At 41.7% G+C, this 23,765-nt stretch overlaps 1 protein-coding gene across 1 annotated transcript; it reads left to right on the top strand.

The window, feature by feature from the left end:
• Nucleotides 1-21,953, top strand: MAML1 (mastermind like transcriptional coactivator 1). Its single transcript, XM_063168810.1, has 5 exons — nucleotides 1-379; nucleotides 9,017-10,417; nucleotides 12,376-12,636; nucleotides 15,512-15,626; nucleotides 17,623-21,953. Exons 1-5 carry the CDS (start codon nucleotides 11-13, stop codon nucleotides 18,612-18,614), a joined length of 3,138 nt encoding a protein of 1,045 aa, XP_063024880.1. The 5' UTR covers nucleotides 1-10; the 3' UTR covers nucleotides 18,615-21,953.
• Nucleotides 21,954-23,765: the final 1,812 nt, after the last annotated feature.

Genomic DNA, 23,765 nt, shown 5'->3' on the forward strand with positions numbered 1-23,765 from the left:
CGCCCGGCCCATGGTGCTGCCCCCCTGCCCCATGGCGGAGTTCGTGGTGCCGCGGCACAGCGCGGTGATGGAGCGGCTCCGCCGGCGCATCGAGCTCTGCCGGCGGCACCACAGCGCCTGCGAGTCCCGCTACCAGGCCGTGTCCCCGGAGCGCCTGGAGCTGGAGCGCCAGCAAACCTTCGCCCTGCACCAGCGCTGCCTGCAGGCCAAGGCCAAGCGGGCCGGCAAACACCGGCAGCCGCCCCCGGCGCCGCCGCCGCCCGCGCCCCCTCCGCCCGCCGCCGCCGCGGGGAGCGCCGAGAGGAGCGGAGCCAACGGGCTGGACGGCGAGGCGGCGAGCGGAGAGCAGCAGCACGGCCGCAGCAGCGCCCTGATCGCGGTAAGCGCCCCCGGGGCCGGCTGCTGGGGCCGGGGAGGGACCGGCGGTCGTGCCCGGCTGGCACCGGCACCTCTCGTCTGGAGCGGGATGGGGGAAGGAAAAGGAGCTCTTGCTGCTGCTGTGGTGGCCTGCGGAGCGAGGGCTGAGCTTGGGACTGCTCTGCCGAGTGCCCTCTCTGCTGTGTTACAACTTCGCAAACGATAAGGGCTGTTTTGTTTGCGCTCGTCACCTCTGCACGCTGGAAGAGTGTAGAAAAACTGTGGCATGATGGGGTAGGGGTAGAGGCAGGATTTCTGTGATGCTTAAATCATTCAGAGTATTTTGTGAATCATATTTCTGGCTAATTCACCTAAAATGCCCCTGCAGAAACTGTCAGAGGGGTATTAATACTGCGGTGCCTTTGGATTTTTGTTTGCTTAAGTTTTCAGTTTGGGGTGTCCGGGTTTTGTGGAGTCATTTGATAAGGATATGCTTCTTACTGGGGGGGGAGTTTTAAGACAATGTGTCTGTTAATTCTGGTTCATATTGGAAAGAATTTCAGTGGAAAGGCAGCTGCTTGTTTGCCGCTCACTCTAGTGGGTGTGAACACTATGAGAATCCCACTCCACCCATTAAAAACTGGCTTAGCTCAAAATCTTAATGTTTCTCTGGCTTCTCTAGCATTTCTGGTTGTCGGGACATATTCACATAGCCCTGTTTCTATATCAAGATAGCTATTGCTTAACTTATTCTGGGCCCTTTAAATATACTGCTGTGTGCTAATGTGTCAGTAATGTAGGTTAGTAGGATAACCTCTTAAAGGCTGCGTGTCCTAATACCTGTCTGCCTTAAAATCAGGTATTTTTAAATGGTGGCCTGCATGAAAATGATTCAGTAGCACTCTGAGTGTCTTTAAAAGGGGACGCTGGGTTAAACAAAGATATTCCCAGGTTAATAAATAGAATAAATAATATTTTTAGGGTGCTCTGTGTATTTGATTGTATTAGAAAGGAAGGAGGATGTACTTCTCTGTGTCTTGGACCTCATTTACTGTTTTTAAAATAGAATCACAATAGAGCTTTTATGTATGCTTGAGTGTTCAGGACATAATGTGAAATACTGAAGGGGGTTTATCTATGTCATCTTTACTGTGACCAGCACTAGGCTGCAGTTTGTAGTATTTACAAGATGAACTGAAAGTGTTACTTGACTGAATTGTTTCTGTTCTTGCTAAAACACCTATGAGACTCGAGGACTTGCTGACTGTTGAGAAGACTGAGGTCCTTGTGACACAGTTAGAGCACTTCAGAGGGCTGCTACAGAGGGGTACTTGAGGAAGAGAGGAAACCTTGTGCATTCCTGACACTGATTCTACAAAACTTTACAGTTAGCTGTTGTTTAGTAGACTAATCTTGAATGTAAACTTGTGTCAAAACAAAAATGACTCAAACTTGGTTTTTATTATCTAAAACCTTGGTGGAGGTTCTGTTTATTTCCTGCTGGGCTCTTGGGCTTTTTGCATATGGGGCTCTACCCCTTAATAATGTGTATTTTCATTACACTCAGGGCTCTTTAGCATGTCAAATCCTGTTGCTTAAACTGCCACCACACGACTTCATATTGATCTTCTGAAAGAAAGATGTCTCTAATTCATTGGTGTTGTTTCTCTTCAATCACTTTGGATGTGGATTTGATCTAATTAGCATCCATTATAATGAGGGCTCTCAACAGCAGTCGGTTCTGAAGTGCACTGCACATCGTGGGGGAAGCCCTTGTACAGGAAGCTGCTACCAGTGGCCAATTTACACAACAGAAGAGGGGTTTAGTGGATGAATGACTCTTCTCCGGGCTGGCCTGCTGTTTCCTTCCTAGCATCCATGACTGTGAGCTTAATTGCAGCTGCTGATTCATCACCTCGTTACTGGGGTATAAAGTTGGTTTGCTTAGTAATTCAAGTCTTGGAAAAAAAACACAACAACAACAGCACCTCTGCTGCTGATTTAATTCCTCTGGCCCAGAAGGTCCCTCTCTAGGTTGGTATTTTACCTCTGCCCATCGTGTTGCCATTATCAAGACCAAGCATGTGCTTTGAATGGGAAGGATATGGGCTTGATTTCCAGTGTTCAGTAAAGTTTGGATGAACACCAGAGCTGTCTTTTAAAACGTCCTGGACACATCCTTTCCAAAGAATGCTGCTAGCTCAGTGCAACATGCATTATATCAGCTGTTGCTGCTGTAGCAGTCCAGATTTTTCTGTGAAGCTGCATATGAATCTGCTCTTGGAAATTGGTACTTTATGTTGACTGTTAATGAAGCATTTATTTTGGTCCCTGAAGGAGAGAGCAGTTCATGTAAAGGTGAAGGCTTTTTTGAGGTCTTGTAGCAGTAGGACATGAAGCTGCATTGCCCCAGGTGTGGGCAGTGTGGGCACTGCCAGGTGCTGTGCTGCTGAGCACCTTCTGTAAATCCACAATAGTCACAGGGAACAGGGTGGCACCACCACTTCCTCCTTATCTTGTATGATTTGTCACGTGGACAAAATCAGATATTTTCTCTTCCATTAGTCTTTGCTCTGGTTTAGATCCTGAAGTTAGATGGATCTTGCTTACAGGCAGAAGTAAGGGATAGATTCTTCCTTGTTTTCTTACTTAGCAGCTGTAAAATTTGAGCTACAGAGACTGAGAGAATACAGCATTGATACAGAAATACCTTGGATTATTTGTGCATCACGTAGGCCTGTCCTTCATTTGAGAAAAATGTTGAAAAACCTTCTAGCTTCCTACTTCTTAAAAACTTCCAGACCATTATTTAATGGGAAATCCAAATGGTGACATCTTCTTCCCATTTCTGTTCTTTAACATGACATTATTAGGGCTGTGTTCAAAGTAGAAGATGCTTGATATTTGGATAATGTTTGCAGTGTTAACCTTCCATTTTTGAGAAACAGGGAAGTTGGGAAGAGATGGGGCTTGTCTCCTAGAACATTTTTTTCTCTGCCAGCTTCTGATAGATGAAAGTTCATTGAATAATGGTGTTTAAATTCTGTGCAAGAGAGAGTTTGGCTTCCTTACATTTCTGTGGTAGACAAAAAGGCAGTGGATGGCTGAGCTGAACAGAAGCTGTTTCATTGACATGTGAATGAGGAGAATGGCAAAGATCTGGATTTTCATCTCCACTCCTTGTTTTATGATATGGTGTCTTGGAAGGAGAGCTGCTCCCTATTTCTTACTGGGTTTTTTTCCCCCACCTGAGAGCAGTTGTTGTGCAGAGAGCTTGCTTTGTCTAGGACTGCCACAAAACCACAAACAGTATTTCTGGAATGAGCACAGAAGTCGAGTCAGTGGCCTGTCTTGAGAAGGCTTTGTGTTAAAGCTGAAGAGCAACTTTTAACATTTATTTGGGAGTGATAGATGTTTTGAATTAATATTAGTTAAACACTAAATTAAGCAAAGGCACCAAGTAAACAGTTTTAAATAAAATTGAAGTCCAAGGAGGGCAATGCAGTGTTTCTTGGTTGAAAGACCTAAAGTAATAAATTAAAAGGAATAGATTGTCCATAGTGTAGTGACAAGTGTTAATGATGTTCCTCTAACAAAGCTCAGGCTGGTACGCTAACAGTTCAGAAGACCTCATTTTTGTGTAAGCTGTGGTATAGGGGTGTTAAATTGTGAAATTATGTTTTACCACAAAGATAGCAAATTATTTACATGTTATTTATATATAGCCATGGTGCAGTGTAGTCTTGCCACCATTGTTTGTTTTTGCTGACAAGTCTGATAGTTTGTTGCCCAACAACTCAGACAGGTTTTTCTTTGTCTCCTTTTAATTTTCTGTGAGGTATTGTTTTATGTTTGAAACATTTCCCTTGCCAGATTAGTTAGATATGCAGTGATGTTTCCTAAGTTGTAAGGATCTGGGAGTGACTGAGCTGCTGCTGCTGTTTAAGTTCAAGTGAGGTGGAGGATCCGGCATTGCAGCTGAAGGCACAGGAGTTTTTTTGATTCAGCAGAACAATTCCTGTAGCAGAAGCTGCCCCTTGTGACTAATGCAGGCTTGGGATATTTATAGACATGCCTATCCACAGCCCTTCTTCACTCCAGCAGGCAGTCACCCAAATACAAAAGTCTGCTGGAATTAAAGTAAAAATTAAAAAAGAGTCCAGCAGTTTGGTTCTGAAAGCACGGTGGAATGCAGGAACACATTGGGTAATAAAATGCTTTCCTTGCAGAGGGAGTGCAGCTTTGGAAGCTGAGGGTAGATGCACAGTAAAGGGGGGGTTCTTGCTGTGGGGTGTAGTCAGAATGTTATGTTTTCTATCCAAAATTCATACACTGCAGTGTCTGGTATTTGCATTGTTATTCCAGCTTAAGGAGCTGTCATCTTTGTCCTTAGTGAGGCAGGAGAGGACAATCAGTGTCTGTGGAGCACCTACTGTGAACTCTGGTACATGGGGGCTTATCTGTGCTGCAATACTGGCACTCCCATGGCAGAAAAATGAATGTATGCTGATTTGGTTTCCCCTTCTGGTTCAGAATGTTAGGAGCCATATTGGAGCTAGTTTTTTATTATGCTTGTAGTCTAATCTAGCATTTCTTCTTTGAAAAGGTCCGGCATTATGTTTCTCTTGCTTGTATATCAGAACAAGTTCTTGTAGACTTAATTCTGATATTGAAATGCTAAACTAATATGAAATGAAATACAAAAGATTAAAACTCTACTAAATCCTGTAAGAGTATTTAAATCTCTGTAACAGATGCTTTAAAAAGCTAAATAAGAACATTACAGAGCCTGAGAGACACAGTATGATTACCAGATTTTTAAGAAGTTTCTTTTCTGCCATGTTCATGAGGTGGTTTGTTTGTTTTTTTTTTTAATGAAACCTGCATGCAGTTTGGGTATCTATTTATATGTATTTGCCACCTTCAGTTTAGGTCTCAAAGTGTAAAAAAGTATTGGAATTTTGCAAAAGAACTTTAGCTGACTGTCCTCAGTTTAGCTGTTCTGAATGGTAAAGGATTTTTTGCTTTCAAACAAATAATGTGATCTAAACTTCCATGCCTGTTAAGTTCTAATGCATTGCAATGTCATTGGTTTCAGATTATTATCTAAATGTAGTTTCAGGTATTAAGTCCACACCAAAATAGTGAACACCAAACAAACAAACAAAACACCCCACAAAACCAATCAGAACAACTTTGTACCACTGTTTTGATGAGTGATTCATGCCCCTTTCCACCAAGGCAGTAAGAGAGCACTGCCCTGGCCTCTGAAGTTTTGAATTCTGCCAGTGCTAATAGGCAAGCAATAGATTAAGTTTTCAAGCTTTTCTGGTTTCTTGTTGGGTTTCTGTTGTAGTTCTTGGACAGCTTTTATGAAGTCAGTCAATTTGCCCCTGCAGTGAGACCACAGTAGGGCTGAGCACCATTGTGGTAAAACTGGTGGGTTTAAGACAGAGATTGAATCTATCAAAATGCTTTGTGTGCTCTCTGTTTCTGCTGGAAGCTTTGTCATTTGCCTGGACACAAATCCATCTCTGGCACTGCAGGCCTGTCTCCTTGTCAGTGTGTGAGTTCCATGGCCAGAGGCTGCTGTGTTGGACACCTTTTGTTGTCATGGATGCCACCTGGGCTTTGTCAGCTTGTGTTCTGTGCATGAGGAATGCACAGTTGATCATGTGTGCTCCTGCCAAGGAAGTGTTTATGGCCAGTTGAGGACTGTGTGTTCTGCTCGCATGAATAAAATGCAGCTCAGGTGATGGAGGAGGTGCAGCCTGTGGCCCCTCAGTGGCTCTTTCACAAACTCTCTGACCTGTCCTGGGCAATGGACTGAGGCCAGCTCACATCCCCTGCCTTGCACTGGTCCTATATTGGTATAAATACTTCAGATAAATGCTTTTGGGGTAATATTTTTAGGCATAGCTAGATAACAGTGATCTAGAAAGTTCCATCTTTTGTTGGAAAATTGAGTAGGCTGGGAAAATGAGAGGACACTTCTGTATCTGATCTTGTGACAGTGGAAATTATTGGCTTAGTGTTACAAATAAAATTGATTGATTCTGCTGAGGAAATTATGGACAGCATACTGGAGGAACAATGTGCCTTACAGGATGGTAGTGAACAAAAACATTAAAGCTGAAGGGGGTTTCTTAGCGAGTAGCAAGCTATGCTTTACTTCATCCATGTGTTGGTTGGTTTTTTCATGAGTTTTGGCAGAAGAGAACAGGTTTTTCTTGCCTTGAGAACTCTGTTGGAGCAGCTTGATATGTAGATAGCTTGCAGTCTGACTTGTATCTCATATGCAGTTTGTTATTTTTCCCCTCAGACCAGATTATTTGGATAGACACAGACAAACTGGGGAGGAACTTAATCTCCCTTTTTTCTCCAAAGGAATACAGTTTTAGGTGAAAGGAGGATTTTGTCCCAAGCAACTTACAGTCAAAATGTCTCCAAGGATCAGATATCTGAGTGTTATGACTGTTAAAATAGAGATCTGAGAGTTCCTGAGCTGGATATTAGGGCTCTGTGTCTTTCTAGACTGCAGTGAGTGTAGCTCACAAAACCAAGTTATATTTTGATGTAAGTTTTCAGGGAGTGAGTGGGGTTTTTCCCTAACTATTTAGAAGTAAGGAGGACCCATTCCCAAACTTTGAGTAATTTGACTCATCATATAACCTTGGGCAAGTTACTCATCCACCTTGAGCTTCAGTTTTCCTGGTGGGAGTATGAAGTAAACAATGGGAAATGCTGAAAGCCAAATGTTGTGATGGAGTTGAGGTTTTTTGCTCTCTGTTGTTGTGTCTTTTTACAAAAAAGTAAATTTCCGTTATTCTTTTGAGTTGAAAAATGCACTAGGGAGCTGCTACTCCAAGCTAAGGACCTGATGTTCAAATTAAGAGATTTCAAGTTCCAGCCTCCTCTCCAGATGTACACCTCACCTCATCCTACTCAGTCTTCTGCTGATCTTGCTATTCTGCTGCTATTTCCATGAGCCATCTAGAAGATCACAGTCTCCAGGGAAGCTGGAGTCTGTCCCACAGATAAAAATAAGGCTTTGCTGTTACCTATGCAAGCATTAAACAAATAGTGGGGGTTTTTTTGCTGTTACCTGTGCAGTAATTAAACAGATGGTCTGGGGTTTCTTTGCCCCCAAAGATCAGCTCACTGTAGATGGTTAAAAAAAAAATAGGAACAATTAACTGTGAACCAGTCCTTCTGTCTGTAAATCAAAGAATGCTGTTGCTCAGGCAAGTGTGTAAAATTCTTCTGATAGTTTATGCTGGCCCTACATCCAGCCTCTTGCTTGAATGCTGAGATCTTGAGGTTTCCCATTTTTCCCTGGATGAGTTTTCCCCAGGGGTTAGTGGACTGCCCTGTGAACACTGCAGGTAATATGAAAAGAACCATACTTGTCTTGAGGTTTGTTTGATGAGCTGCTTTCCTGTCCTCTGAGAGAGCTGTTGTTCAGTGACCCCACACCTCAGATGGTGGCTCTTGGTGGAGATTCCTGTCGAGGGTCCTGCTGAGATGTCCCAGGGTGTCTGACCCAGGCTGGGAGCTGATGGCAGCTCCCTCTCCCAGCTCCCCACGCTGCTGGAGCAGCGTCTCTGCCCTGCAGGTTTGTCTGCGTTGGTGGAGCGTTCCAGCACCAGCAAAGCTCAGATTTTTTTACAGAATGCACCTGAGGGAAGGAAAAGTTTATAGTCACCTTTGATGTGTGCAGGAATTCTGTTTTCAGATGCTTTTGAGGTCAATAGAAAGAACATTTTATTTGCAAGAATGCTGGCAAGAAGGAGAAGTTGAACAAAGGTGCTCAGGCTCTGGCTGTGAAGCTGCTGCTGTAGCCGCTGGTCGCTTCTAGGTGGCACCACGAGAAAGAGAATCTGTGCCTTCACCATCTGGGAGAGGCCAACTGTGGAGCTGCCTGGGGCTCTGGTGGTCAGAGCAGCTGGCAAACACTTCAGGAGAAAAGAGAAAAGGAATGAACTTGCTCTGCTGTGATAGAACTGGCTGAACTCTGAATTGCATTTTCCACAAGTGTGAAGCAATGGTCGCTAAGTGACAAATTGGTTTTGCTTCAGTGCCAAAAGTGTGATTGTGTACAAAATTTATAAACACAGTTCTTCTCTAAAAGATATTATCACAAGAGAATTACTTGTTTTTTCTAAATATTTAAGTGTGGGACTGCTTTATAAATATTTAAATGTGAGACTTATGAAAGAGTCTCATGGAACAATTAGACTGTATGTGTACATAGATCAAATAGAATACAGGTTTTTATTCTCATCTGAAATTTGATTCTTAACATTATTTAATGTTTTTCTCCTTTTGAATAGGAAAAATCATAACATATTCCAGTTCACAGCCATTTTTCAACTTTTTGTTGTCAGAGTACTTGGCAGCTTCTAGTTTTGTCTGAAGGAGGGGGTGTCTGTTTAAAGTAGTACATGTTTTGTGAAAAATTTCTGTGAGAGATTATAGTGAGGAAGTAATCTCATGTGCTGACTTGTAAAACAAAATGTTACCAAAACAAAGATGCAATCTTTGATTTTTTTTTTTCTGAAATGTTTTGTTCAGAGCAAGACAATGTTCTGGTAAGAAATAAAAATCCAGATTTGTGTAACATAAACTACATAACTAAAATATTCCTTTTCTTTTTCAGCAGCTCCATGAGACTGTGAAAAGAAAGCTTGATAGTGCTGCTTCCCCTCAGAATGGAGACCAGCAGAATGGCTATGGTGATGTGTTTTCTGTGTCCAAGAAACTGCGTCGTGAGGATGGTCTGGGAGTGAGTGGTTCTTCCAATGGAATGCCCCCTGTGTCTCCACTCCATCATCTTGACAAGAAATCTGGTACTGGTGATACCTTACAACTTAATGGGAAGCATCCAATGGGGCTCGATGGCATCAGCAAGAAGTGTCTTCCAGATTCCAGCCTGCAGATGAATGGAGGTGGTGATGCTGATGATTCATTTCCTCTGAGTTTGAACAAAGAGCTGAAGCAGGAGCCTGTAGATGAGCTTCCCTGTATGAATCCTGTAGCAGGGGGTTCTATATCTCAGAATAACCTGATGCCTGATCTTAACCTAAATGAGCAAGAATGGAAGGAACTTATTGAGGAGCTCAATAGATCAGTGCCCGATGAAGACATGAAGGATCTCTTTAATGATGACTTTGAAGACAAAAAAGATGCAGATTCTTCAAATTCAGCTGCACAGACTCCATTACCACAAGATATTAACATAAAGACTGAGTTTTCCCCAGCACCCTTTGAACAAGAGCAGCTGGGATCTCCCCAGGTTAGACCAACTTCTTCAGGTTCAGCATTTATTGGTGCTGCTTCTGTACCTGTAAGTGCCGCTTCTACAACGGTTGTTAGTTCTCAGGCTATGTTCCAGCCTTCCAGTCAGTCAATGACTGAAAATCCTAATCAGCCCATGATGCAGGCATCAAACCACTCTCAGAACATCCAGAGGCCTGTGTTGTTACCTGGGAAGTGTGCAGGAAGTGCCAAAGAAATGTCTTCTGCTCATCAACTTCAGCAGATTGCTGCCAAGCAGAAGAGAGATCAGATGTTGCAGAACCAGCAACAAGCTTCACAGGTCCACCAAGCAAATCAGATGTCAACGTGGCAGCAGCCTGGGCCTTCCCATAGTCCACTGGCTGTCCCATATACCATGGAAAATCCTACTAGCCCATCAGTTTATCAGCCAGACTTCAACAATCAGAAACTCATGATGCCTAATTTGGGAAATAAAAGCTCACCAAGAGCTGGAGGCAATTATCACGTGAACATTTTGGGTCATCAGCAAAACAGCTTGAACCAGAACCCTGTGAACAGTCAAAGCTCTATGCTGGACTATGGGAACACCAAACCTCTTTCCCATTACAAAGCAGAGTGTGAGCAGGGGGTGGCAGTGCCTGGGCAGAACAAGGCTCCCATGCTGGCATACATCCAGCAGCGCCAGCAGCCACCACTGTCCCATGTAGGTGACGACCAAAATGGGATGATCCTGTTGAAACCCAAGCCTGGAAACATGACCTACCGACTGCCTCATGGTCAGGTGAATGTCCTGAGTTACCATTGCTCTGTAGCAGATTTAAGGGTGTTGGGTAGGTAAGGCTGGAGTGCAGATCCTTGGTATAGTTTCAAATGTTTCCATTGATTTTACAGAGAAAAATCCTATATATCCTATATACAAGAATCTTAAACAAGAATCATGAGGTCTTTTTTCCACTGGGGACAGTTTTTAATACTGGGTTCTAGGTCATGTAAGGTGTGATTTCCAGCTTAATATACTTTGTGGGCAACAAATTATGTCGTGCTTCACAGAAGCTTCTACTTACAAAGATAAATAGATGCTTTGTAAACTTTTGACTAAAATAACTTGTATAAAACTGTAGTGTTACACAGTGTTCTCAAAGAAGCTTTGATTTCTTTACCTTGTTTTTAGTCCCTGCTTGTGTCAGAGTTGGCTTACTATTAAAAGACCTACTTTTGCAGAGAGGTGGAAGTGGGGGCTGCATTCCTGATTTCTTGGGTGTTCCGTGGAGCCTTTCAGTTCTATGGATTTTTATTGGTGAAGTCTCTGGGCATTGGGGAAGCATGGCATAGGAGAGAAATATATCATTAAGAATTAATAATGGCAATGTTTGTTTGCTTGAAGCATATGCTTCAGGTTTTTAGCAGAAAATTCCAGATGGTGCTCCTTTGCCTTGTATAAAACTTACTACAGGTATGCTGCAGGTGAAAATTTCTGTAGTAGTGGGTGGAAGTTTAGACTCATTGGATTCTGTAACATGTACCTGCAATGCACATACAAGAGGGCTTGTTGAAAAGAAAAGGTATTTGATTAAAGTTCCTCCAGCAAAAACTGTTTGAGATCCAACTCTAGTCATATGTTCTCTCAACAAAACAGAAAACCTGTGAAAAAGCTCTGATTAGTCTGTGATAAAGACCACACCAGTGTACAAATAGAAATTTGAGATCAATGTGTGCTTCATAAAAAAAAAAAAAAAGGATCTCTTGGAAAGCTGGCAGAAGTAACAGTCTAACAGCCTTTTGATGGAAGAAGGGTAGAGATGATTGTGTGTGCCACATCTCCCCCTCACTGAAAAATGTGAGGGTGACCTTGTGTCTACACTGCCACACTTGCACTGAACTAACAGAAATACTGATGAAAGCTTTGGGAGAATTTCTCAAAAGCTTGCACACAGAACAACTTAGTGCAGCATTCCTTGTATTTGGCTTGTGATTCCTTATGAAACTGCAGAGTGAGAACCAACAGCCAAACCCATTAGCTGATTGCTTAAATTAAACGTAATATTTGTTTGTGTAATTAGAGATGAGGCTGAACTGTGCTTTAAAATGATGAAAACTGTCAAATTTCAAAGGGATTTGCTGGTACTAGGAGGGCTTTTGAATGTTCCATGTTATTTTTGCTTATCCCATGTTCCAGTCTCAGAAAAATGGACAAAAAATGCAGACTTAAAAAAAACTAATAATATCAGACTTATCTCTAGTAGTATTTTTGTCTGTAGTGTGTGGTGATGGTTGGATTGCTGGAAAAATACTTTAAGAACCATTTTGACCAATGGAAGCCTTGTCCCCTTCACCTGCAAAAATAGTAAATTCTCTGATATTAAAAAAAAAGCAGCTTTAGGATGAGAGACATAAACACTTGCAGAATGAACTGTTGACAGAAGAGGCAGGATTTCAATAAATGCTTTTTATAACAAAAATATCAAATGTAGTGTTTGAAAAACTGCTTCTAAAATAAACAGAAGCTGGGGTATTTGATGAGCAGTTTGTAAGTGCCTGAAAAAAAGCACACAGAGCTATACTGACCTGTTTGAGCTGGAATTGGGAGGAACTTTGAGACTGGAGTTAAAGCCTCTATTCCTAAATGTTGTGGGGCTTCTGACCCTGACTCCAAACTGGCAGTTCTGTGTCTGGTGCTGTATAGATGTGAAGAAATTACTGCATTTCTGTAACTTCTATTACTTTTCCTGTGTTCTGCAGGATCAGAACCCTGCTCCTGCTGTTCCTCGTGTTCCTGTTTCTGTCCCGGGCCCTGGGGTGGGTGCCCAGGCTCCAAATGTCACCATGGCAGGTAACCACAGCAGCTCAGCTTATCAGCAGCAAGCAGCAGTGATGAAGCAACACCAAATGCTGATGGACCAGCAGAAGCAGAGAGAGCAGCAACAGAAGCATCTGCTCATGGAGCAACAGAAGCAGCAATTCCTAATGGAACAGAGGCAGCAGCATTTGCTGGCAGAACAGGTGAGAGGGGCCAGCTCTCTGTTTTTTAATTTGTACTGCTTTGCTCAGGTGCATGAAATAGCATTTGATGTTTTAGAATCAGAGAATAGTTTGGTTGGGAAGGACCTTAAAAATCATCTCAGTTCTAGCTCCTCTGCCAAGGGCAGGGACACCTTCCACTAGACCAGCTTGCTCCAAGCTCCATCCAGCCTGGCCTTGAAACATTTCCAGGGATGGGGCAGCCACAGCCTGTTCCAATGCCTCACCACACTCACAGTAAATAATTTCTTCCTAATATCTAATCTGAACCTAACCTCCTTCAGATGGAGGTCTTGGATTCCCCCTTGCTCTATCACTTCATGCCCTTTTGAGACAACTTCCCCCTCCAGCCTTCTTATAAGCCCCCTTTAGGTACTGAAAAGTGCTCTAAGGTCTCCCTGAATCATCTGCCCATCAGAAGCTTTATGAAAGGAGGAAATTATAGTCTCCTCTGAACTGAAAATGTATGACAGCCCCTTTTATGGGGAAGGTTGTAGTAGAATATGCAGGATTGTGGAGCTATGGCTGTGCCAAGTCCTAGCCAATGGCTCTTTTATCACCTGGAGACATCCTGATGAAATTGAGGTGTCAATAGAGCGGACACAAAAACCCCCTGAGTTCTGAAGCCAGTGTAGACAAAACATATAAATGTGGTTGGCAGTGTATGAGTGTTGGTAAAGATATGTTTTTGATATTTTGGTTAAAACAATTTGGACTAAGGGAATACTGTGGGGGAATTATATTATTAAAGACTGAAAGAAAATGCCCAAATCATCAATAAAATCACATCTTCTCTATGAGTTATGTGATCTGTAAGCTTAGAATACTTTAGTAAATCAGTCAATCTTTGGTGACTTGTGTATTAATATAAAATATCAAAGATGAATAATCATTACTCTCCAGAATGTTAACAAACAGGTATTCTTTGAGAGCAGGTGGGAAAAAGGAAGTATGGGGTGTGACCTCTTGTTTGTGCTTTTGCATGTCTGGTGGATGGTGATTGTTAGAGCTTTGTTAGAGCCCTTAGAGCTGTGGCCCAGTACATTTCCTTAGGACAATAATGGACAGAACAGGTGTCAGACCTCTCTGAACACTGGGGAGGTGATAAGTAGCATATCTCAAAAATAGCATTAAAATATTATTTTCCTATCTATTTGCTTCTGCTTTGCCAGCACATGTTGCTGTAATAAATATCAATATTATGAAAATACTTCATTCATGTCCTACTTGTGGTAACTGCAGTTAACTTGTGTAATTTCCATTTTTCTATAGTGATACTGAGACTCTGGTCCCAGATAAGGAGTGGCTTTGCCTTGGAGCTGAACAGCTTTAGACATTGCATTTGCCACATTTACTGGCCTTGTGCTGCCTAGTCAAGCTAGGTCTTGTTAGCATTCTGAGTTGATATTTGTTCCTTTGGATACACATGATACTGCATATAGTTTTACAAAAAGATTTCTGAATCTGCTGATGTCTGCTTTGCAGGAAACTTGTAGTCTCAGGTAACTCCAGTGCCATTCCCTGCCACTATAAATTTGTCTTTTCACTTAACCTTATGTGTATTTTTTAATTTTCTTCTCCAGGCCAGGTTCTACAGTTCTTGGTTTTTTTCAGAGCTATGGCATCTCCTGTTGGCTTCTGTGGTCAGCCTCTTTCAGGTCTGACTGGTCCTGCAAGCAGCAGGTCCTCTGTCAAGCAGCCTGCCCTCTTCATTCCTGTGCGTGTCTCAACAGCTTCTCAGCTGGAGACATTTGGGAGGGGTGGTACTGATGTGTATCTGCTGTTTGTTACATTGCACCAGTCTCTTCTCTAAAGGCTAGTGCTTTGTGTCTTTACCCCAATACTTTTGGAGGAGAATTTCTGTCCCCTGCTTTGCTCTATGTAACTTTTTGGTTAAGTAGTTGTGCATTGTATCGCTGCTTAGTTATGTCAGAATTTCAGTCTGGCTGAAAGTATCTGTGGAAGAAGAGACAGAAATGCTGTGCCTGATACATTTCATATTGTGAAAGCACCCACATGGCTGTTAACGCTGTCAAAGTCTGAGCCTACTGACACTACATCTGCATTCCCCTCAAGAGTTTAAATTTCATTTTCCCCCAAAGTTTCCTAATAGAAAATTTGCTTGGTTTATTTTTCAAATGGTTTGATCATAAAATAGGTATGGGTTGAATCTGCTTTTATTTTGAAGAGGTACAATTATTTTGTGTCATGAGTAGGGTTTGTTTCAGTTGATCAGTGCATTGCTGAGAAAGTGGTTTGAAACAATGGTTGCAAAACTTGTAGACTTCTATTATGGACTTAGTTCTGCAGTTTTTCACAATCCTGTAGGAAAACCTGTGATATATGATAATATGGATTTGTGTGTATCTTTTCATATTTGCAGACAAGGACTAGAAAGTATTTACATGTTCATTTTTTGATGTTTCTGACTTGAACTTTTATTGATTTCAAAGAGAGGTCTAAAATGTATTGATTTGGAAATAAAGACCAAAAAAGTAATTGTGTTTTTTTTTAATACACGCACTTCTGCTCTTTTTGTCTTTAGAGTATTGCTAAAAATGCCTGTTGATTACATTACTGATTAGGAGACTGTCATCTCTGAAAGGTTTCAGACATGCGCTGCAGTAACTCTTGTAGTACATGCTGTTGTTTTTGAGATCCTGGTCTTGTCACTCATCAGATTAAACTGACTGGGTTTGAGCCTTGAGAACAAACTCTGAAGTGACTGTAGGGCTGCAGAAGCCCCTTTGATTACCAGCTGTGCATAAAAGTATGCAGACAACTTGTTTTTCTCCAAGACAGCCCTTGGAAACAGCTGGATCTGTGTCTAAAATATCTTGCATGGGGCGTTTTTCAGGAGAAGCAGCGGCAGCAGCAGGAGCAGCAGCTGCAGCGGCACCTGACGCGGCCGCCGCCCCAGTACCAGGATCAGGCACAGAACCCCTACCAGCAGCAGGTTGGACAGTTCACAGGTGAGTAAACATGGCAGTTCCAACAATAGCAGAAAAAATACCAGCAGTGAAAAACAAGGTGTCTTCAAATTTCCTGGATTGGATAGCTTTTAATTAATTTATTCCATGTCACTGTGACTTAAAAGCTCTTGACCTATACTCTGATTCAGTTGCAAATTAACAGCTTCCCTGGTCGCAGGTATCTGGGACAACTTAAGCTTCTGTTCTTAATGTTGTTTGGGAAATGAGTAAAATTTTTAAGTACCTTCATTGTTCTGCAGGCCTTTTTTGTACTTCTATTTCATTATGCAGGTTGGAAATCTCTATCTTTGATATATTAAGATTCAGAGGGTTTTTTTTCTGAAGGCTGACATCACTACTGCCTGTATCTATCACAGGCCCTCATTAAAGAAAGATAAGTGGTGTGTTATTTCTCTCATCTCTAGGATGAGTTTAAAAGTCTCTAACATTTTTATCCCTGCTACATTTAAAAGGGAATGCAGTTTAAATTCTCTTCATTATATGTGAAGTGTCCTATGTGGGTTTTTTTGTGTGAGAAACAGCTTAGTATGTCTGTAGTGTATTAATTCTGTTAAATTTCCCTTCATTTTGTTTTCTCACTCTCCATGTTCCTGCAGAAATAAATACTGGAGGGGTAAGATGCAAATGGAAATGTAATACCCTCACCCTGACAGTGTTTGTGCCTGTGCAGCTACAGTTGGGTTTTGTTACTTAACTGAAAAAACTCAATGCCAATGCAAAAGGATTGTGTGCTAACATAGGCATCAGTAGCATCCTTCAACTATTGCACTGAAATATTTTTTATGTTGCCACCTTTCTACAGAAAGATAGGCATGCAGCTGTTAGAAATAGAGTAGGTTTTGCTATAATGAACATCAGTACTATTAAAAATATTTTTCTTTGTGATGATGATTGCAACTATTTTTTGCACCTTAAATCCTGATATGTGTGCTGTCTCTTCACTGTAAATATTGTCACAGTAAGACTCTTCCCACACCCATCATTCCCTCGACACTGATGTTTTCATTATGTACTTTGTTGATAATTAATTCAATATAATTTGAATTTATTCTTGATAATTCTGGTTTTACTCAGATAGAATGTTAGTAATAATGGAGATCCAGTATTTCTCAGCTATCATAAAATATGAAAAAATTCTGCAGCTTACTTTCAGTTTTGAAAGTAGAGAAATTATAGGTGTAGGTAGGTTTCCCCTGGTCGACTGCAAGGAGTGTGGGGGGTGTTACAAGCACTACACTTTACAGAGCTTTTCTGCTTTTTTTGCCTCAAATCGGGGGCTGCTTCTTCTACAAGAAGAAATTTTGAACTCAGAATTTGCAATAGCAAAGGATCATATTTGGTTTGATGAGAAAACATTTTTCCAAATCACCTTGCTTGGCTGTCAGCACTGCATATTAACATACTGAATACTTGACTGTGAAAATCCAAAAGATACTTGACCAAAAATTTCTGAATTAGATATTTCTATCTTAGATAAATAGAAGATATTCCTAGAATTGGGAAAATGCAGAACTGGCAACCCTACGGTTGTATGATAAGGGATGCACTCTTGTGTATGCATGGAATGACTGACAGTGTGTGTGTGTGTGTGTGCAGTAAGAGGTATTTTTAACAGCTTAGTAAATTGAGCATGCACTTCAAAGTATATGTGTTTACCTTTGTTCACAAAGAAATATCAGAGTCCTGCCTCTAAAGTCATAATTTTTTTCAAATTAGTAATGCTGAACTCTTAGAAGTGGTATTCAGATTTTTTTAGGACATTGGCATATCTGTGTTTGAGATCAAGGTGGAGGTGCTAACTGGAGCCGCAGTTGACACTCTTTAATTAAACTCCTGCTCTCTGTGTGTTGCTTGCAGAGGTCAATTTATACAAATGCAGCTGCATCTCTCTTGTGGGTTATTGTGCCTGCAAGCCTGGCTCAGCTCTGGTTGAACCTGAGGTATTTAATGAACAAAATATTTCTTTGTATTTCAGGGTCATCTTCAGCCATGCCTGGGGTCAGTAATTTGGGACAGTCCAGCTCCGGCAGCCCTCGGCTGTTTCCTCAGAGCCAGAACATGATTCAGATGGGACCTGGACACGCTCCTGTTGCTCCACTGCAGTCGGGCTCCAGCCAGCAGGAGCGGGGGGTGTCTCAGTACCCCGGCATGCAGAACATGCAGCGTGGGGGGTTGTACAACCTGGCACCTGGCATGAGCCAGATGGTTTCCCAGCACACGGCCCCGAGTGCCAACGGACAGACCCCCATGCAGAGACAGGGCAGCTTGGGCCAGGGCACTGCCGTTCCCGCTGCCTACGGGCAGAACACCTTACCAAACTCAAATATTTCTCAGCAGCACAATAAAGGTGCACTGAATGCAACCTTGTCTAAGCCACAGATGGCAAGAGTACCAGCTGCTATGGGGGCTCAAAATCCATCTTGGCAACACCAAGGTATCCCTAATATTAACAACCAGACACAAGCAAACAGTGGCTTAGGACCATTTACTGCCAACTCCTCTTTCCACATGCAGCAGACACATCTAAAGATGTCCAACCAGCAGTTTGCCCAGGGAATGCCTCAGGTAAGCCTAAGCACCAGCAGGCCCATGACCTCGATGAACGCTGCCGTCTCTGGGCAGATGCTGTCGTCCTCTTTGGGAGCGCAGCCGCGGACAAACGCGCCCGCGCAGCAGCAGGTACCCTCACAGCAAGTCCTGCCTGGCATCAACCAGACTGTTCCAGACCTGAATGCTTTCAACCAGAACCCAAATCAGCAAATTCCCAACAGAGGAAACCTGCACTGTAGCCAAGGGTACCCTGTGAGGACGACCAGTCAGGAGCTGCCTTTTGCCTACAGTGGCCAGTCAGGCAGTAATGGACTTCAGAACTTAACTGGTGACACAGATCTGATAGACTCTTTGCTGAAAAACAGGACTTCAGAGGAGTGGATGAACGATTTGGATGAGTTGTTAGGAACTCATTAAAATGGGGGCGGGGGTTCTACTTTTTTTTAATTATTTCATGAGATGTAAACAACTCTTGGACCAAAAAACCTGTGGCATTGAGGAGACTTGCAGGCATTAGAGGTAAATGGTTGGGAAAAAGACTGGAGCTGCTTCTCACTGAGCGTTGACTCATGGTCACGGCGCACCAAGCAGGTCTGCAGGAGGAGTGCGCTTTGGCCGCGGTCTCTGAGGAGTCGCACACTTGAACAGGTCAAAAAATGCTGTGTCCTGGCCAGCCTTCCAGAAATCTCACTTGCAGTGTTCTAAGACTAAATATTTTAATTATTTAAAAACAAAACAAAAATTCCATAGAACTAGTGCAGAAAGAACGCAAATAGTTGCACAAATGGTGTTTAGGGCTTAGTCTGCAGCTATTACTTGCAATAATTATTTGTTCATAGCTTGACATGCTGTTATAGTACTGTCCATCAAACTTCTGATTTTTGTTTGAGAAGAGGCTGTATGCACCTGAGTATGCTTGCAAAATGTTTGGAATTTTTTCTTTTCCCCATTGCTGAAGCATGTGCCTGTATTCTCAGTAAGCAAGTGATACTTCACAGTAAATATTTCTAGATGCTGGTAATAGATGAGAAAAAGTATTAAAACCTGGCCAGTTAGTCTAGATAGTCATCTTCATAGATTGTAGTCTTTTAAGCTGCAGTTTGCACTCTGTTGTAGAGAGGCACAGTTCTTGGCTTGTACCTTGCTGTGTTTAAAGGGGGAATTTCTTATGGGAGAACTTTTAAACTATAGTAGGTTTAACATGAATTGTAAAGCCATTTACTTTGCACCTGTTTCTTCATAACTTATTTCCAAAGGTAGTTGTATTTAAATGAAGGCTTTGCTTCATGACAGCTCATCTAGTTTTCTTTGTTGTAAAAAGTAAAACTAACCTTTGAGAACAGTTCATCCCCCAGAGTTAGCAATGAGCACAAGACTTTGTCACTTCAGGATAAAAATGAGGAAAAAAGAAGTTGGCTGGGAGGTGGAAAGTCCTTATTAGCAATAATAGCACAGGCAGCCTGGGAGAATACTTGTATCAGGGTTGCTCCAATGTGGAAGTCTCCCCCTTTAAATACTTTGTTTTTTTTTTAATACTGGCTTACAAGTTTGATAATCTTTCTATAGACTGGTGGATTTACTTTTTTAATATCCCTTGAAGCAGATGCTGTTCTTCAGCTCAGCCCAAGGAGACCTCTTATCCATATGTTGGGGTTGGTCCCAGAAAGGACAAAAACCACCATAGGAACAGTCAGTGTTCCAAAGTCCTTACTCTCTACCAAAAAAATCTTTTATCCACCAACAAACCACCTTGCCTTAACGTTTATTTTAAAATGAAAATAAAGTTGAAAGCTTTTGTTTTAAATGCACAAATACCTCTTCCCTTTCTAAATCCACTTTCTTGGAAAACTCCTCTAAACTTTCTAACCAAACCCAGCATTGTGATTTAAAAGCAATTTCTTTCAACACAGACTGGCTTCACCAGGAGTTTTCTGCATTGCAGAATTGTGAAAGAGGGTTTTTTCCAGAGGGGGTGAAGGGAAGGTAAAGATATCATTGGTTTCAAAGAAGGAAAATATTTTACTGTATCTGCAGCTCCTTTATGAGACAATTTGCACTTTTGAAAACTGCTTTTTTAACACTAATACTTTAACCCTTTCCAAATATGCATGGAACATGGTTTGTCCAGCACACTTAGCTAGTGTGGATGAATTCCGCTCTGTTGATCAGATTTCCTATTTTATCATGTTGAACTGTTGATGAAAGATGTGCATTGATCAGTGGATCCCACCTTTGAACAGTGAATAAAACTTCACTGAAGCAGGCTTAATCCCTCATAGAGCTTTTGAAAAGATAACAGAAAGATTGTCTTTGGATGGGAAGATAAAGATGTTGGTGACTTTGGTTGTTGACACTTCTGATATTTTCTAGAATAAGTAGTTGAGATGCAAATAACTGATGCTAGCTTTTCTCATACTGGCAATCTAAGAAAAGAGCTAGTGAGCTTGGTTTACTGTTAAGTTAAACCAAAAACTGGTCCAAGGTAAGTGTCATTAGAAGAGTATAGATATAAACTAGCAATGTCAGGGGAAGGAGTGTTTGCTGTATTTTTAATTTTAAGGGTTAACTTTGCACCAGTGTGCCTTCCCTACCTGTCGGGGGTGCTTGGGACCTCAATTTCAAGTGACATCCTTCCATGTCACTGTTTTTTTCTCCCCCTTACAAACACTTAACAGAAATAACAGGGTAGTAGGATTCAGCTTTTCTTTCTCCCTGTTTAGGTTGTGGTGAAATCTGCTCTGTTTTCCAGTAGATTTTGCACACAGACTTGGTTCTGAATAAGTTAAAATACAATCCATCCAGTTATGATTTCTTAATTGGAGGAAAAGAACATCTGCTGTTTGCATTGTTACTACCAAAAAGGCAATCCAGCAAAATGTCCAGGAAAAGGCAGGTGTGCTCTTTCCTCCACTGTTTCTGGAAGCTAAGGTGGATATTGCTCTGCTTGACCAGAGGGTTTGTTCAGGAAGGTATCTGGGTTTGATGACAGGGCCTTTTCATGGTACTGTTGGAGTAAAATTAGGTGTGATTCCAGACAAACTGGCTTATAATGCCCATTGGTCTCCGTGGGTGAACAGGATCCAAGCTGTCCCTGTGCACAGAACACGGTGCCACGAACAAGGTTGGAACAGTTCAATGGAAATGAAAATATGGTTTTGATGTACATGGGTGCATGGGCAGGGCTGGGCTCTGCCCTGGTGCCCTGTAATGTGTCACTGGCTGTGTCTGCACTCGGGCTTTCCATTTGCTGCAGCTTCAGAGCAATAAAACCAATCTCCCCTGAACTGAACCCAGCCGGCCGCCCATGGCTTTATTTATAAACTGCGGTTTTGGTTGGGCAGGCAAGGTGAGAGTGTCACTGTGCAACATCCACTGCCTTCCAAAAACCACGATCCAATTGAAAAGGGTGCTCAAAATTTTGTTATACACATTTCCTTTGTGTAAATAAATGTTTACAATTTTATATTAAAGATTTGAATAAGAGTTAGATCTTCTGACTGTATATTTTTTACTTTTTATAGATTTTAAAACTATAATTCTTTATATATGTGTTTGGGGGGTATTATGGTAAGTTTTATGCTTGTAAATGGAGAACAGTTGAATTTGATGCTAACCTTTATGAATTTTTGTCATTGAAATGTATAAAGAGTCCATTAATCCCCTTATTCTTTTACTACAATTACTGGTGCACACCAAAAAGAAATCCTTCACTTCTGTTTTATCATTATAAAATAAATATTTTGCTAGTGTATTAAATATACATGGTGTGACTTTATACATTTGCATGAGCCTAGCAGAGTTCAGCATTGTCATTCCTAGTGAGCTGGTTTCTTCCCTTCATCCCAACATACAGTTTTTGCTCAGCCTGTTTATTACCAAGGCTAAAATTCTGCTGCTGTGTCTTAACAGTTCTTATGGTTTCAGAAAGTCCATTTAAACAGGCCAGAACTGGATAAAGGGGCCTTAGAAAATGTAACTTTGAAAATCAGGCTTTATGCTACTCCCACTGCTTCCGGGCTTTGGTGTTTTGTTTTTTTTTGTTTTTTTTTTTTTCTGGAATGCATTGTAGGCCTTAAGCTGGGAAATTCAGCTGCAGAGGTGGTTGTTAATAGTGAAAAAGATGTTAATAACAACCTCACATGTGCAAAATTGTAGAGTTCCAAAATATGCCAATTCCCTCAGAATAACAGCCTTTAGAGGTTCAAACTGATTTCCTCAAGACTCGTCTGATGGAGGCACATGGCACACACAGGAATCCAGCTGAGATGTGGGACACGTGCTGCAAGCAGGAACTGATGTTTCTGAACCAGGAACAAAGTTCTGGCAGCAGGGTGTGTTGTGTGGAGGTCTTGGCTTAAGGCTGCTAAAGTCCCATAGCCCCTGCCCAGCTTCAGACCTTGGTGGTCATTCTGCAAGCTTTGGTGTCATTGTGCAGATGTGTTTGCAGCCCCTGGCTTACCACAGTGTATTTTTCATGTGTTCCTACTCTACAAGTTTTGTGTTCTGTTTGGGAGAGGAGGAAACCTGTAACTTCAGAAATTTATAAAGAGCCAAATGTAACAATCAGCAGCAGTACCAGAATCAGCTGCTTTCAGCCCATGGGGAACCATGAGGTTACATTAATTTTTGCTTTATTGTCTCATTAAAAATGCTGCATTTTGGTTATTGTTCAGTGAAACAGAAATTTGCTAAGCCATCCTCCACTGAAATGACATATGTGGTTTTCAAAAAATTTTAAGGAGTCTGTGGCAGCTTGTCACAAACATTTACTCAGAAACTGATTTTTATTTTCTTGATGCCAGTGTTTTTCCTGGGAGTAATGGAAATCTGTAATGAAAGTTTTCTCAAGCCTGCATTGTTTGTTGAAATATGTTGTAAGGAGACCCTGGTGGCATTTCCCCTCTGACTTTTACATTGGACACCACAGATGAAATCTTTGGTCACCAATAGGTTCAGGTAAGGTTAACTTTTAGGTTTTAGTTCTATTTAGTCTGAGTCTGCTGTACCTTGGAGGGTCTGAAGTCACATCATATGAGTCTTTTTTAGAGAGAGGGAGTGGTTTTGCTATTCTACATGGGTGGTTATATATAAAAAGTGTAACATTGGATATTTGATTGATAAACTGAATTTTCAGCTTGATGAGCTGTCACAATGGGGTTTTGAAGCAATGAAGAGCCAAACTAGAAAAAAATCTTGCTGTGTTGCTCTTGGGAGAAACTGCAGGTCTGGTACATGCACAAATTCTGTAGTGAGGGTTTGTGTGTGTGACTCAACAGAGAGAAATGCAATGGCTCAACCACCAGCATTAAGGGAAAACCTTCCTCCTCTTTGATTTAAAAAATTTTAAAGTCAGAGCAGTCATCCATATAAAGTTGCTCAAGAACATAAGGTAGCTTTTCAAACTGATGCCAATTTTACATTTGTGAAGTGGGGAGAAAAGTCATTCAGGGCTAAAACATTGCTGGTTTTCAGATTTTGCATTTTACAATTATGACTCTGATGTCAGTGTAACATTTCTCAGGGTTTATGTTTCTACATCCTCTGCTGCCTTCAGAACTAGAACTTTTA

This window comes from Melospiza melodia, chromosome 14 (genome assembly GCF_035770615.1).
Source record: "Melospiza melodia melodia isolate bMelMel2 chromosome 14, bMelMel2.pri, whole genome shotgun sequence".
NCBI classification, from domain to species: Eukaryota; Metazoa; Chordata; class Aves; order Passeriformes; family Passerellidae; genus Melospiza; species Melospiza melodia.